This window comes from Chenopodium quinoa, unplaced genomic scaffold (genome assembly GCF_001683475.1).
Source record: "Chenopodium quinoa cultivar QQ74 unplaced genomic scaffold, ASM168347v1, whole genome shotgun sequence".
Taxonomy (NCBI): Eukaryota; Viridiplantae; Streptophyta; class Magnoliopsida; order Caryophyllales; family Amaranthaceae; genus Chenopodium; species Chenopodium quinoa.
Window position 1 is genome coordinate 362,867 of NW_018745403.1, and position 17,682 is coordinate 380,548.

Genomic DNA, 17,682 nt, shown 5'->3' on the forward strand with positions numbered 1-17,682 from the left:
GCGTATAGCTCGCGCTTTTAATTCGTTTGTTGAAACATTTTATCATGCTTTCAACTAATGACATTCTCACTCACCCTTCCTAAAAACAATACAAAACTAAGAACCCAAATTTGCGGAGATTTTATTGGCTTTTATTATTTTGTAAATGAAACCAAAGAAAAAACACATGATTTGACTCTTGCATGTGATATTGTTTATGAAGAATTAAGAGTACTTACAAAAATACAGTTGATTGTATCATGAATCATCATGCATGTGAATGATAGTAGAGTGATCTATGGTGGGCCTTAACGGCCATAAAGAGATAAAAGTAGTGCTTCCACCGGCATGAATATGTCCATTGAACGTAGGCCCACTACATATTTCAAGCAATGCAAATCAAATTACTCCTAGTTCTTGGATTTCAAGTCACCCAATGAACTTGTTTATCACAAAAAGAAAATTCAATAGATCATGAACTTTGAACTTGATTACCACAAAACTCTTGCTTATAAGTTGGAGTGGGTTGGGGAAAACTTTGTTCTAGGTGAATAATTTTATACTAATGCTATCGGGCTTAAATTTTGCTAATTATTTTTAACTAGTATTTGAAGCTCGTGCGTTGCACGAGTTATTTGATATATTCTCACTACATATAGAAACTTTATAATTTTCTAATATGTTCAGCATGTGAGTTCTTTACTGAAATAAAAATACATCAGGATCAAGTGCTTTATTTTTTAGTTCTATGATATTTGTAAATTAAATTGTTTTACGGCTGGGTGATGCCTCGGATTATTGCATGGACATTAATTATGATTTTGAAACTATCGAACTAAAATTATGAAGAAAAAAATTCATTATATAATTAAGTTTATTTATTACTTATTAGATAAAGTATTTTTAATCAATATTTTTTGTTTTTTTGAAAATATTTATATTGTTATCATACTACGATCGCAGTTATGGAATCCTTCTTTTTTTTGGCTTTGTTAACACTACTTGATTTTTCGAACTTTGAGAACTTAGGATCCCTCTCAATCACCTCTAACTAAAGGTGGGCACCGTGCCGAGCCGTGCCTGGCGGGCCACCGTGCCAAAGTCAGCGTTCCGTGCCATGCCGGTCAAAATCGTAGGCCAGCCCACGTGCCAAGTGGGCTCGTGCTAGGCTGGCATGCATGCTGGCCTATCATGGGCCGCCGTGCTTTGCCTTTTTTTTTTTTTAATGTTTATACTTTATAAGTAATAATTTTTATAATTATATATAAATATATAAATATATATATATAAAGGCGTGCCTGGCGGACTGGCACGCGGGCTAAGGGGTGGGCTCGTGCCATGTCGTGTCAGAAATTGCAAATCCTGTCCATGGCACAGCCCACGGCCCGTCGGCCGGCCACCGTGCCGTGCCGTGCCACCACCCCGGGCCGTGCCGTGCCGTGCCTCGCCGAAAGTCGTGCCGTTTTGGGCCGCCCACATGCCAGCCAAGCCCGTGCCCACCTTTACCTCTAACTATATTTTAACCATATAACTCCAAGATGCCTAGGGCCCAAACATGTTTTACGGACTTTAGAAACCAATTATTAGATATTGAATGGTTTTGAACTTCCTCATATGACACTATGAGAAAACATAATATCATTAGGATAACTCCATACATTTATTCAAAAATATTATATTATAATCTTCAACATTCAGAATTACAAACACGATGAGATGCACCTTGATATATGCTTCCCATGAGTCTTGTGGGGTCATAGCAAGCCCTAAAAGTGATGGAACCATCTAGTCATCTACTTTGACTCTAAACACACATTTCAACCAATTTTCAAAAACTCCTACAATTGGATCATTGTCTCATTTTAAGGGCCTTTGGAGACTAAATATGTGGTATTGAATGGTTTCAAACAACCTCATATGACCCTAGGAAGCATTCACTGTCTTTATTTTAATTTCAGAAATTTTACGAAAGTATCTCCAAAAACAATGTATGATAATAACTTTCAACATTCGATCATTTTGAATAATTTCGAACTCGATGAGAGAACATTTCAATATGTTTACCATGGGTCTGGTAGGGTCAAAGTAGGCCTTAACAGTAACTGAAACCATCTACTTTGACACTAAATGCTCCTGTCAACCTATTTTCAAAACTAATACAATTTAGGTCTAAGTTCTTTTCTTTGGACCTTTTGAGACCAAGTATATGTATTGAATGGTTCAAAACCTCCTCATATAACCCTATGAAACATCAAATACCTTTATTTAATTAGGAAATTTTCGAAAATATCTAAAAAGCAATGTGTTATTAACCTTCAAAATTTGGTCATTTTGAACAATTTCAAACCTTGTGGATTTTTTTACCATAGGTCCAATATGGTCATATTAGGCCCTAGGAGTGATTAGAACCGTATACTTTAACTCTAAACACCCATTTTAACCTAATTTCAAGATTCCTACAATTTGGTCCTAAGCTCGTTTTTATGGCCTTTTGTGACTGAATATAAGGTATACAAGGTATTCAATGGTTCTAAACCTCTTCATATGATTTTTTGAAGCATTCAATACCTTTATTTTAATTTTGAAATTTTTTGAAAGTATTTTAAAAACAGTGTAATATAACCTTTACATTTCTATCATTTTGAACAATTTCGAATCTGGTGAGATAACACCTTGATATGCTTACCATGGTTCTTGTAGGGTCATATTCGACCCAAGAAGTGATTGGAACCTTCTACTTTGACTCTAAAAAACCATTTCAACCTATTTCCAAAACTCCTATAATTTGATCCTATGTTCATTTTTATGGCCTTTTGAGACCAAATATAAGGTATTAAATGGTTCTAAACATCCTAATATGACCCTATTAAGCATTCAGTACCTTTATTTCAATTTCGAGATTTTTTCAAAAATATCTCATAAACAGTGCATAATAACCTTTAAATTTGGTCATTTGAAACAATTTCGAACCTAATGAGATAACACCTCGATATGTTTATCATGGGTCTAATAAGTTCATATTAGGCCCTAAGAGTGATTGAGACTGCCTACTTTGTCTCTAAACACCTATTCCAAAACTTTTACAATTTGGTCTTAAGCTTTCTTGTAGGGCCTTTTGTGCCTAAATATAAGGTATTAATTGGTTCAAAACCTCTTCATATGCTTTTATGAAGCATCAAATACCTTTATTTAAGTTTCAAAATTTTCTCAAAAACAGTGTAATATAACCTTTAAGTTTCTATCATTTTGAACAAATTTGGATCCCGTGAGAGAACATCTCGATATGCTTACCATGGATCTAATAGGGATACTAGGCCCTATGAATGATTGAAACCATCTACTTTGAATCTAAACACTTACTTTAAACAATTTCTAAAACTCCAACAAAACTTATTTTTAAGTTATTTGGAGACCGAATATAAGGTACTTAATGGTTCTAAACCTCCTCATATGACCTCCCTAAAATGCATTATATACCTTTATTTCAATTTTAGAAATTTTTCGAAAATTTTACAAAGCAATGGCTAAAATTTGAAACAAGCAATTCCAAAAGTTAGTTCCATTTAAAATCTTTACTACTTTTAAAAATATTTTTTGGACTAAAAAATACCCTTACCATAACAAATTTTATTTGGTAAAGTTAAAAACAGAATCCTTTTGAATAGTTATTAGCCAATCAAATTACATATATTAGATGAGTTAGGATAATGGTATTAAATGCAATCACAAAATCTTTCCTTAATAGAATAATCTCCCACTATCTTCTCATAAATTATCCACTCAACAAAGATTTCATTTGATTCCACCTTTTATATTTTTAGCTTAGTTTCACAATAAGATTATAAAAAAGGAATAGAGGAAGTATATGAAATATGATATTTTAGGTAATTTAAGACAAATATGAAGTGTTAGTTTAGTTTCTTTATTTTTAATAATTACAATAAATAAAAATTAATAATTAATCAATTTCCTACGAGGCTCTTCTTATTCTCTCGAAAAATTCCTCTTTTATATATTTATTAAATTTGACCCTAGCAATTGCATTTGATTGAAAAATTGTTGTTTTAGGAATGTTAAAGCCTCGAAGGATTTTTTTGTTTTTTTTTTTTTTTTTTTGGGGGGGGGGGGGGGGGGTGTGTGGGGGGAGGGGGCATTTTAAGCTTAATTTTGGGTTGTATCTACATTTGGCAGACTTCTACATTTTGTTTGAGCTACTTTCACGTGAAATTAACTTCTCAAAACTTATTGAATTTATGACTTTTTAATAACTAATTATTGTAGTTGTAAATTGAACTTGTGAACCTATCTCCTGTACCCACCAAATGGGAAGTAATGTCCTAGGCAATCCTGAATGCAATAAAGGCGCCTCACTGATATAATCACATTATGCTACAAAAATATATTTCCTTCTTTTTTAGTTGCTACACTATGCACATTTTTAAACATTAATTTCTTTAACTATAATTAAGTAAAAATTATAAAATGTTGATATTATGAAAATATACGTTAAGACGAATCTGATACTCCCTTCATTCGTTAATGTTCTTCTTACATTCATTTTGTGCAATCTCCGACAAACATCTTTGATCGTAAATATTTTTAGTTCCATTTAAGTAAAAATTATAAAAAATTGATATTGTGAATATTCAAGTTAAAACAATTCTAAGAAGATCCAAATGATAATGTTTTTCATTATATACAAATCACAATAGGTGGTAAAATTTTTTAAAAGTTTGACTACATGAATAGTAAGTAGGAAGAACATTAATGAACGAAGAAAGTAAGATCTTATATGACTATGGATATTCTTAAGTAACCAAAGAATGTCAAAGTAAAGTGTACTATGTTTACTCTTAAGTAAAATTTATCTAAGAATGTCAAAGTAAAGTGTGTAAATAATACTAGTCACACCGTTAGAACTAAAAAAACGGAAGAAATATATATATCGACCTAACACATGGATTACCCATCATACTGCTCTCAAAGCCTTTGTCTTTATTCGATTACCATGGTAGTTAGTTGATACATAGGACATGGGTTGTAATGGTAACATCAAAGTGAAAGAGAAACGGACAAATACGGGAAAGATTATCACACATTGTTTGATTAATAAATTTTATTTCCCTCCACTACCAATCTTATACCTTACATAAGAAATTAAGGTCTACATCTCAGATAGGAAACTGCCTTCTAGTCAACCAACAAGTGGTTTAACCTCAACAATGAAAATTCAGAAAGAAGATGTATATATATAGCAATATTATAATACTTCGTATTTTTCTGTAATTATAAATATTATTTTTAATATTTATAACGTATTTATGAGAAATTTTAGAATATAAAAGTATTTTAATTAATAAGAAATATATTTAGTAATTTATTAAATGTATTTACTTATAGAAGAGGAAAAGTATCTAAAATAGTTTTAGGCAAATAGTTTCCTAGTTTGAAAAAAGCTCCATCTATTTCCACTTTTAAAAAAATGATAATCAATTATAAGCTTTTCTAAACTTTTTAGGACTTCTCTAAATTAGCCTAGTGTATATGCCCCTTTACTAAACCATAACTTTAATCCCCACCAAAGGTATGTATTATTAAACCATAACTTTTATTTTTCAAGGTAATTTATATATTTATTCTTGGTGCAAAATTTAAACCCTAACCGAACCAAAATCGGGCCATCAGGCCGGACCACTAGCCACCGGTGCCTGCAAGTCGACTGCCATCGTGCGCCACTAGCCTAGCCGTGGCTGCCCCTTCTCCCTTTGTTTTTAAATTGTTAAATTAATATCAACATGTTAATATAAATAAAAACTTTTGCAAGTATTAAAAAACTGAAATTTAATGGTAGTATTTTCTGGTTATGTTAAATAAATTTCAGATTGGTATTATGAATTTTAAAGTGGATTTTAATACCCTAAAGTATGGAATTTTAAAATTTTAAATTAGGTTTTGTCTCTAGAATTAAAATATGATTTCTAATCATAGAGTGTTAATTTTCCAACATGTGTAAGAGGTTTTAAAAATTTAATTAGTTGCTCTAAATTCAAATAATAGGTGATTAATTCTGTTCCTCTTGTTATTTAGAAGGAGAGTATTCCCTAAGTGATTTCTAAGTGCAAAAGTGGAGCATTATATTACCTACTCAAGGTACATACATGCTATAGGATATTTGCATGTATGGAATACATGATAGAAAATATGTTTGTATGATTTGAATATGCAAGAATAATAGAAGGAAGGTTAATACATATCTGACATGTTCATAATATGTTTGTATGGATTTAATATGAAAACATGAAGAAAGTTTAATATATGTTTTTAAGAATGTTGCATGAATTATTTCCATAATAGTAATTTATGTCAAGTAGTATCAAGTTTATGTTCATTCATGTTATTAATCTTGAATTTAACTACAAGGAAGGAAAGGATATGTCTTTTATGACATTTATTAATAGTTAAGCATGTTAGTAATCTTTTTCAACTCGCTAGTAAATAAGGAAAGTTTAGAGTCATGAATACGTTCTATGTTCACTAATTGTTAATCAAGATAAAAATAAAATCCTTTGTGATGAGCATGTTTTGTCTTGTTGTTTAACTATGGCTTTTATGTCTATTTCAAGTTAGTAATTGCTTAAAGTGAAAAAAGATTAAGCATTAACATAAGGGGGGAGTATTACTTGGTGGTAACCCAAGACTCCTACAGGTTGCATGATGATACAGCTTACATTCTCATTAAAAGCACTTGGAATTTCAGTCACTTCCATAATAGTTACACCTTACTAATAGCATTGGATTCAGATTTATGAATCGTTCTTTGTTAATCCCCAATGAACAAAGCATTAAACTATTTCATTGCTTATACCATTTATAATAATAGTAGTTTTATTAAAGGAAAGTGCAAAATTTCTAATTATAGTTCTAGTAAAGTAAAGTGTCTTGATTTAGTAATTTTAAAGCATGGACTATATTCTTGATTATTCTTGCATGTGACCAACTATTTACTTTGGAATGTTGCATGTTAGGTTTAGGTTGCCTTCTTAACATATATGTATTCAACTTTGCTAATTGTGTGTACTTTGTTGTTGGTCATGACCAATTCCTTAATTGGCCTTGTGACGACCCAATTCCACACTTGTGTTGTTGGTGGGCAATCGTCATTTAGGTCAAGGTTTTGTCATTTGCAAGTGATTAATGATGTCATATTCACAAGGGGGATTTGAGTGGAGGGTTCCATCTATTTCATTTGGTTTGAATATCTATTGGTTTATTGTTGGATTATTTCAGTTTGATCTGGATTATATTTGGTTTAGATTTTTATTATGTTTGTTTTAAGGACTATGTCGATGAACTTAATTTATTTTATGTTTGTGGGACTTTAAGGACTTTTAAAAAACTTTGAGGGGCCGTTTGGTTCGCACAAGGGAATCGAAATGGAATGCAGAATGGGAATGGAGGAGATTGGAATGAAACCCTAAGAATTTAGGGTGTTGTTTGGTGAGAATGGAGGAGAATGGAATGAAACCACCATAGAACCACCACATCATAACCATTGCACCCCTTCCTTCATTAGTTTCCACCTTCTCCAGCCACCACGACGCCCAACCAACACCATACTGGAACCGGCCGTTCCTCCTCCGACCTTCGCCGCCCCTCCCCCAACTTGGTGAGGTCCGTCGAACAACAATCCACAACGGAACCCTTCTCGCCCTCGACCTAGATCTCAGCAATCCCCACCGAATCCCGACCAAAATGCAGCTATCAAACTTCCCCAGCAACATTAAGGGTTGGGCCGTAATTTCGACGGTTGTTCGCCGCCCCTCCTCCGACTTGGTGAGGTGCAACCCGTTGTTCCGGTGGAGGGGAGGGTTTTTAAGGGTTACACGAGGGTCGGGAGAAGGGTTTTCGGGTGGGAGGAGGGGCAGCGAAGGGCCGGAGGAAGGCCGGCGAGCATCCGGCGAGGTGAAGCGAGTTTCGGCGAGGTACAACAAGTTCCGGCGAGGTGCATCTAGCTGATGGGGTATGGTGGTGGTTGGGGAAAGGGAATGGGAAAGGTAGGGGGTGGGGAATGAGATTAGGAGGATTTTGGTTAAACCCAAAAATAAAAAGAGGGAATGGGAATGACAAAAAAGGGAAAACAAACACCAACAAAGGTAATCATTCTCATTCCCTTTCCTCATTACAGCGAACCAAACGGCTCCTAAGTATTTTGAATAATGTTTTATAATATTAGTTGTTAGTTTTTCCACTGCAAAAAACTGAAGAGCCGATCAAATGTTTATCAACGGGTAGTAATACTTTTGTAATTCTCTTTATTGGTTTTTCATATTCGAGAAAATGATTTATAAAAGCATAAAATTATAAGGGTGTTACAAATATGGGTGGGAGAAAACACAAACATGTCAACATTCATCAAATCTCATTTAATTTGTTATATAATATAGTTACAATAATATAACATCCTCTTGCATCTGGTTTGATGAATCAATGAAATAATTGTCTATTGGTTGATGGTTCTCTCCAAATCGAGGCTCAAATAAATTAAGTCAATTAGTGTAGTTATATTTTGACTTAAATTTTATGATGAACACACACTCAAAATTTTACTAACTACTCTGTAATACTTTGCAATATATTGAAATTCAGCAAGATTATTACATAAAACTTTTTTTTTTTTTTTTTTCCTATCATGCACTAAACTAAATGATCACATAATAGATATAAACCTTGAAAACCTAACAATAGATGAGGATAAATTCATAATCAACATAATTTACACAACTACAAAATTAATTGGTTTTTGTATGGAACCTCATTTGGACACGTTTTTTCCCCTTCTTTATATCTTAACTCTCTCTCTCTTCTTCTTTTATACTTCTATATATATTTTCTATCTCCTATGTTTTCTTCTCAATCTGTAATTTTCTCTCTCCTCTTTTTTTTTTTTTTTTTTTTTTTTTTTCCTTTTTTTTATAAGTTAATTTTCTTTCTTACCTCACTTTCCTTCAATCTTTATAGTCTTTGCCCTTCTAATTTGGATATTCTCCAATTCATCACCGTTGTAGCATTCTCCATCATCATCATCATCGTCACAATCGTGAAACTTGAGGCAATTTTTAGTTTTTTTTTTTTTTTTTTTTTTTTTTTAAATATGTGAATGTTGTAAAATTGTTGATTTTTATCAATTTTGCATTTGCGATTCCTAATCTTTTATGTTATAGATCGATAATTATTGTCTCTGTACTGAACCAAGATTAGATTTAAGGTGGATATTTAAATTTTTAGAGTTAAAATATTTACAATCGAATTTGTGTTCTCTAAAAAAAAAAATTAACATACAATACTTTAAAAATGAACATTTAGTACACTTAAAAAGAACATTAGTATATAAAATATGAACATAATTTAACGATATATTTATCTTTATTTTTTGTTAATTATTATATACAATGAATTTGAACCTATATGAACATATACATATGAAAATCATGTTAATTTTAAATATACTATAAATACTGTTATTATATGATTTATACCCAAGTATAAATTGAGCTAGTTTCTTAAAGAGCTTTTAGTAATAATAGTATACATGCATGTGGTAACATATCTTAAATACATAATAATCTTAACTTACTTAAAAAGTTCTCCCTCTGTAAAAGAGAGCTTCCCTCTCTAGAAATCTAGTCATCTTCATCCTTTGTCCACCGTATACCAGTAGCAATCACCATTTTCTTTTCCTTTTTTCAAAGAAATCAAAGGTTTATTATAAAGCTCAATTACTTGTTCCTCAATTAGCCTGACTTTCTCCTTCCTTACACACAAAACCCCAATTCCGATCAACACCCCTCCTCTGGATTATTGTGAGATAAGTGTCGTTAAACCAATGCTTAACCTTGTTGGTAAATTGCTTAGTACTGATGATTTCCTTCCTGGATCACTAAGATGTTCAGTTAGAGCAAAACTGCAAATTCCTGTCTTTAAGCCGTTGTTGCCAGGCTTCTATCTAGACTGTGGAAACTCAAAGCCTAAATGGATCAATATTCGTTATGTGAATATGTTTATTTTCTGCTCAAAGTGTAAAAAAGTTGGACATAAGAAAAATGTTTGTAGATTGAATCCTTGTGTATCTGGTTGAAAGTCTAACTGGCTAATACAAGAGGGGGGGTGAATTGTATTTGCGGTGAAATCTAAAAACTTTTTGCGGAATTTAACTAAATGAAATAATGACGAGAGAAGATATAGGCTTTTCTAAATTTCCACTATGTAATCAAACTCTGTACAAGTGAAGATTCAAACCCGTTAACAAGTTCCCCAAATTAGGAACTTGTTCCCAACTCTCACAGAAGACTTCAGCAACGAAGCTTCCTTAACCTCACCTTACAAACTCACAATCCCAACCCCAAAGTACTTGTATACAATCTGTGATTACAAATACCTATTGCACTCAAGAATATAAGAAGGATAATAACTCTCTTTATGTTATTAGAAGGCTACTGGAATTTTTATGCTCAAGAGTTATATCTTTCTGAGATAGTTTGCATGAGTATTTATAGAGAAGGCTTAGTCATTAACCTCCACTATAATCACGTCCACATGCCAACAACCCACTAACAACTTGTGGAGTTATCTTGACAGATGGTAATCATGAAGAGGTTTCCTAGCCTTATCTAATTAGTCCACTATCTTAAACAACTTGATAATCATTAGCCGTATAAAGATTTTCACACAGAAAAACCGCTTGCTATCCTTATCAAATATTTGTTTAAAAAGATTATCAAAAGTTTGTTTAAAAAGATTTTATTTGAAAAGATAAATTTATTATTTATTAAAACAACTAGATAATTATCTTCGATAATTATCTTTATTAAAACTTTTACAAATTATCTTTTCTTTAAGAAATTATCTTTTAAAACTAACTTTTATTCCAGTAGTCTTTTTAACATAAGTCATTGAGTTCCTTTCCGACTTTATAATATTGAGTGCTCACAATTAAAACTAGAACGTGAGATTTGCACGAGGCTTTTTAGAGAATGCTACTCCGCATCCAAGTTCCTACTCCGGAACGAACTTTGCTTGAATCCTTTATTCACCAAAGACTCAAAACATTCATTAGTCGAGTTTGTCAATTTGTCCATCAAAACCAAAAGGCTCAACAAATTCCCCCTTTTTGATGATGACAAACATTGACAAACTTAGGTAAATAAAATCATCCAGGCATGCAACAAAAATTTAAAGTAAGGCATGAAAACAAAAAAAAACAATTAAAGAACTTAGAAAAATATTAAAAAGTTTTTTTTTTTTTTTTTTTTTTTTTTTTTAAAAAAAACTGAGCAAAAGAAAAATTAACAAAGACTTTAAAAACTGAACTTAGCAAAAGTTTGTACCTTCGATGTGTGAGTTCCTTGGTAAACACTTTAGCCGCCATGAAGTTTGTCTTTTCCCCCTTTTGGCATTATCAAAAGATTGAAAAAAAAACATTTTGCTATACTCCCACTAGACTACGTAGGGAATAGTGAGCTCAAATAATGCAAGGCAAAAATAAGTTAGGTACCAAATTATCAGCAAACACACACAATCATATGAAAAATACGAGCCAAGTTCCGATTTAGGAAATAGAAGAGGAACATAGAGAATGTAGCAAAGGATAAAGGCGTACAAACCAAAGTTCAGAGAGATTAAACAAAACCAAAATAAAATTGTTCAACATATGAAATTAGAATAAGTGCAATCAAGGATTTAAGAGGCTGCATTGGTAGGATCAAGGGTTGGATTTGTGGGATCAATAGAGTCTTCCTCGACTTCCTCAAAGGCTACTTTGTTGATAGTTTCCAAGATCTCCTTGTTGCCTTCACTAAACTTGCCTTCAGCCTGTGCAAGCTTTGCCTCCACGCCTGCAAATCCGGTTGCTTGAGATTCTGCCAGAGCCTGCACCTGGCCTTTAAGAGAAAGCAATTCCGAGGCCATTTCCTCCAGTTTCTTGCTCACCAGAGTAGTCAACTTCTCCATATCTGCTTTAACCTGTTGAAAATCATAAACAAACACACGAGTTCCAGAGAAAGCAGCAAAGCCAGTAGGCTGAAATGGAGGAGGAGAAGGTGAATGAGGAGGCTGCCTAGTAGATGAGACAGGAATAGAAGAGGGTTCAATGGCAAAGGGGACTTGGGTAGGTTTGAAGGTGGGATCAGATTTGTCTGAGGAGCTGATGGTTTCTACAGTCACAGGGTGTGTAGTAGAAAGGGCAGGCTTGACCACATTCCTCTTACTTCTTCTAAGGCCCCCTGTAAACACAGGAATGACAGGTGGTCCAGCTGTGCTCTCAGAGTCTGTGGTATGTTCCCCCTCACTTTGATCAGTTCCCTGCCCCTCATGTGAGTCAGATTTTCGAGCTTCCCCCTCAGAAACTTCCTTATGTTCCCCCTCAGAATCTTCCTGTTTTTCTCCTTGCACATCTCCCTCAAGTATTTTTTCTTTGTTTTTCTCTCCGTTAGAACTTTTTTCTTCTTCCTTATCTCCCTCAGAATCACTGGAGGTGGTAGCACCCTCACTAGCAACCTCACTACCCTGGTCACTGCCCTCCTCATCACTTGCGTCACATTCTTCCTCAGCTTCTTTCCCTTTCCCTTTCTTTTTCTCCCCTCCTTTCCGAGGCACAAAACATACTTTGCCATTTGTAAGCCTAAGACTCAGTCTAAGTAATGATTGTTCAGAGAGGATATTATCGGGTTTGAGATATGTTGGGGATTCACATTCAACATCAATACCAAAAGATTTGACCAACACAGTAAGGAAAGAGCCATATGGAATTGTGGTCTTTTGAGCATAAAAATTCAAGTGTTCAATCATTAGAGCAGGGAAATTAATCTGTATTTTGCATGCAAGACAGAATATGAGGGAGGCATCCAAGAGTGATACGGTACTCCGTTTTTGTAAACGGGGTACTATACCCTTCCAGGTGAAGGTAAACAGTAGCTTATGAAGGGGTGTTAGGGCATGATGGTGAGTAGTTTTCACTTTCGGATTTCCTCCAATAAATTGAAGGATTTTGCATTCATCATTATGGCCAATATTTACAGATTGTTTGTGCTTTAAATAAGAACAATGGCCTTTAACAGGAACTTGAAATAGATTTCCAAGATAATTGGCATCAATCGAAATTGGAATATCATTAACTACGGCCGAGCACACACCATTATCACATTGAAAGGTATTTTTGAACTCATAAATAAGTTTAGGATAAACAGGGTAATGAGAACAATTCTGGAACAAGTGAGTCCATTTTTGATAATCAATTAAAGAAGTAAATTCAGTGAACTTACTCGCCACACACCAATCATAGTTGATGTGATATCCGAGAGTGTAATTCCATGATGGGAATTTGGTGGTTGCGCGCCGTTTCCTGTCGCCGCCCTTCACAACCTTAGCCTTCCTCTTTGGCTGAGCAGATGGATGCACCATCGCAATTGGCACCGGTTGTGGAGACCCCGTGTTTGAGGAGGGTTTGGATGGTGGTGATCGGGTTTTTGGGGTGGTGTTTCGGTTGGTTTTCATGGTGTTGAAGGTAAAATGAAGGGAAGGAGAAGATGAATAGTGTGAATAGGAAGGAGAGAGAGTGAGGCTGGTTATGGGAGTTTATGGGGAGTTTAATTGATTTGATAGGTGAAGGTGGAGTGAAAAGAAGAAGAAGAGTTTAATTGGGAGGAGTGAGAAAGAAAAATGACGGTTTAAAAGGTGAGGTAGTGGAGTAGTTTTAGAGGTAGTAGGATTTAATTTGGTGAAATAATTGCACTCATCTAATTCAATGTTGATAAAATAAAATCGTAAGTTAAGGAGTTGATATACATGCTTCTTATCTTACGTAACAAATAAAAGCAGAACTGAACAAAGGAAAATAAGGAGGAAAAAAAAGATAAAAATATGAATAAAAGATAAGAATAAAAGATAAAAAAAATAAGGAAGGCAAAAAAGATAATAATAGGAAGGAAAACAAATTAACAATATAAAAAAATGGTAAGTGCAAATGGATTGTAAATTATGATGATAATTTACGTGATCATAATACAGAGAATAAAGAATGATGAAAAGGGAACTTGAAACAACATGGCTCAATATTTTTAACATATTAAAAGTATGTATAAGTGACTTTTCAATACTTCACAAATCTTTTCCCTGGGTAATTTCAGCTGTGTTATGCACACAAGATTGAGCATAGCATTGTTAGTTACATCCGATTTTACCTTAGGGGTTCCAAACAAAAATCACTTTAGCCGTAGCATCCCCAATTCCACACGCATCTTTTCAAACTTGTCTCTGCTTAAAGGCTTAGTTAATATATCAGCAATTTGACATTCAGTAGAAATAAAATCTAGCCTAATTAAGCCCTTTTTCAAGAAAGTCATAAACATATCAAAAGTTTCATCTTTACTATGTAAGAATATGACCCATGTAAATCTAGAATAATCATCCACAAGAACTAAGACATATATTTTTCCACTTCTACTTTGAATTCTAACGGGGCCACACAAATCCATATGAATGAGTTCCAATGGTTTTGTGGTGCTTACCATTTTCTTTGATTTAAATGATGATCGAACATGCTTTCCTTTGATGCAAGCTTCACAAATTTTGTCATTTAGGAATTTGATAGAAGGTAATCCGATTACCAAGTCCTTTGACCTTAATTTGTCAAGCAATGAAAGACTAACATGTCCAAAACGTCTATGCCATAGAAGTGGATCATCCTCAATAACACTTAAACAGGATAGATTGTATTTTGGAACTTTGTTAAGATCCACGGTATACGTGTTCCCTTTACGAGTTCCTTCCAAAACGATTTTTCCAGTGTTATTGTTGATGATTTTGCATTTTTCAGAAGAAAAGCTTACAGAGTTTCCTTTATCACAAAGCTGAGATATACTGAGTAGATTATGCTTCAAACCCTCGAAAAAATACATTGTCAATTGCATGGGAACTTGACCTTCCTACTTTGCCAACAGCAACAATGTTGCCTTTCTTATTGTCTCCAAAGGTCACTGTTCCCCCTGTATAGGCCGTCAGTGAGAGAAATCTGGATTCATCTCCTGTCATGTGCTTAGAACAACCGCTATCAAGGTACCACTGGTTGTTCCCCCTCACTGCGACCTGCAAAAGAAATTAAGGGTTAGTAGCAGGAACCCTTTCATTCATGGGTTCCTGTGTTGACACATTTAAATCAGATTTCTTCTGCCAAACATAGTTCACATTCTTATTGTACAGATTTGCTTTCTTAGTACATTCTTCACTGCGATGTTCCTTTTTACCACAAAAAGAACAAACGGTCTCACTAGGTAAGTTCACATATTTCTTTTTCTTTCCAGTGGACTTCTTCTTATGAACATAGCCTAGACCTTCTGTTCTTTTTGTCTGAGCTTCCTTTACCCACTTGGGAACACCCGTGCTTGCTGTATTTTTACTTTTTCTTGCAATTTCTAGGTCCTTTTCTAGTTTCTCATTTTTATCATTGGTTTCCTTTATCTCTTTCTTAACATGCTCTAGTTCATTATTAAACATGATTAAAGGAACTTCAGTAGACCTGCAAGAATCAATGTTAGTACACAACATTTTATATTGAGTCAATTCAATATTCAGCATGATATTCTCACTCTTGACTCTTTCAAGGGATTCTTTTAGCATAATATTTTTATCTAACAATTCAAAGAATCTGCCTTGAACATCATTTCTTAAGCTATTCAGATACTTAACATGATCTCTACAAATTCCAGTTGCCTTTTCGGCTTGCCTTAGTTTTGCACATAATTCTTTATATTCATCTAAGGTTTCTAACAATAAAGAGATTAATTTATCCTTTGAGAGAGATTTCAAATAACTAGGTTGAATGACTACCTCATCATCATGCTTTGCCATTAGACAGAGATTGGCTACTTCATCGTCTGTGTGTTCCTGTTCCTCTTCTTCGGAACTTGATTCTCCCCACGTGGAAATCATTGCTTTCCTGAAATTTGTTTTAGAAAAGTTAGGCTTGGAATTTCTGCTTTGATCAGCTTCTTTTCCCTTGCCTTTCTCAGATTCCCATAATGGACACTCTTTGATGAAGTGGTTGGTGCTTCCACATTTGTGACAAGAAGACTTGGCTTTGGGTTCCTGATTTCTTTTACTGTATCCTTTCTTCTTGTCTAAAAACTTGTTGTTACGGTAGAATTTTTTCAGCCTTCTCACCAACATTGCAGCTTCTTCTTCATCGATGTCAGACTTCTCTTCGGATTCTTCATTAGCTCTTAATGCTAGCCCTTGACTTTTGACAGTCTCCTGAGTCCGATTGTTCGACTGGATCTCGTGAGTAATGAGGGAACCCGCAAGTTGTTCCAGATTGAACTTGGTGAAGTCTTTTGATTCCTGCACCGCTGCAACCTTTGCTCTCCATCTGTCATTGTCTGGAAGACTTCTTAAGACTTTTCTGACCTGCTCATCTATAGGAATTATCTTGCCAAGACACGTTAGTTCGTTAGTAATACTTTTAAATCGAGTAAACATGTCTTTAATGGATTCTTTGTTTCCCATTTCAAAGCGCTCATACTGAGACAAAAGAATGTCTATTTTGGAACGTTTAACATCTGACGTTCCTTCATGTGTAACTTCCAGAAGATCCCAAATTTCCTTTGCGGACTTGCACCCTTTGACACGAGTATGTTCATCGGGTCCAAGTCCCCAAATTAAAAATTTTTTGGCAGTAGCATTCATTTCAAGTTTTTCAAAATCAGTTTTTTCATACTCATCCATAGGTTTAGGGATTACCTCATTATTAGCATTTGTTTTCGTAATTTCGTAATCTCCTACTTGTAAAATCCGCCATACCTGATAATTCTCTGCTTGGATAAAGATTTCCATCTTATCCTTCCAATAAGGATAAAATTTGCCATTGAAGTATGGAGGCCTTTGAATGGATGTACTCCCGAATTCCTTTTCCTCTGTGTAAGCCATTTTCCAGGAACTTACTCAACAGGGTTGCCTGCGTGTTCTGAGTTCCCGCTCTGATACCAACTGAAAGTCTAACTGGCTAATACAAGAGGGGGGGTGAATTGTATTTGCGGTGAAATCTAAAAACTTTTTGCGGAATTTAACTAAATGAAATAATGACGAGAGAAGATATAGGCTTTTCTAAATTTCCACTATGTAATCAAACTCTGTACAAGTGAAGATTCAAACCCGTTAACAAGTTCCCCAAATTAGGAACTTGTTCCCAACCCTCACAGAAGACTTCAGCAACGAAGCTTCCTTAACCTCACCTTACAAACTCACAATCCCAACCCCAAAGTACTTGTATACAATCTGTGATTACAAATACCTATTGCACTCAAGAATATAAGAAGGATAATAACTCTCTTTATGTTATTAGAAGGCTACTGGAATTTTTATGCTCAAGAGTTATATCTTTCTGAGATAGTTTGCATGAGTATTTATAGAGAAGGCTTAGTCATTAACCTCCACTATAATCACGTCCACATGCCAACAACCCACTAACAACTTGTGGAGTTATCTTGACAGATGGTAATCATGAAGAGGTTTCCTAGCCTTATCTAATTAGTCCACTATCTTAAACAACTTGATAATCATTAGCCGTATAAAGATTTTCACACAGAAAAACCGCTTGCTATCCTTATCAAATATTTGTTTAAAAAGATTATCAAAAGTTTGTTTAAAAAGATTTTA

The 17,682-nt window shown here is 34.2% G+C and overlaps 1 protein-coding gene across 1 annotated transcript; it reads right to left on the bottom strand.

Annotated features, from left to right (window-relative positions):
- Nucleotides 1-11,304: 11,304 nt before the first annotated feature.
- On the bottom strand, nt 11,305-14,433 carry LOC110713055. Its single transcript, XM_021891519.1, has 2 exons — nt 14,281-14,433; nt 11,305-12,924 (listed from the first exon to the last, which is right to left on the bottom strand). Exon 2 carries the CDS (start codon nt 12,820-12,822, stop codon nt 11,716-11,718), a length of 1,107 nt encoding a protein of 368 aa, XP_021747211.1. The 5' UTR covers nt 12,823-12,924; nt 14,281-14,433; the 3' UTR covers nt 11,305-11,715.
- Between the last annotated feature and the right edge of the window lie 3,249 nt (nt 14,434-17,682).

What these genes read in the sequence shown, in the direction of transcription:
- LOC110713055 (XM_021891519.1), bottom strand. Translation starts at nt 12,822, where the DNA reads ATGATTGAACACTTGAATTTTTATGCTCAAAAGACCACAATTCCATAT.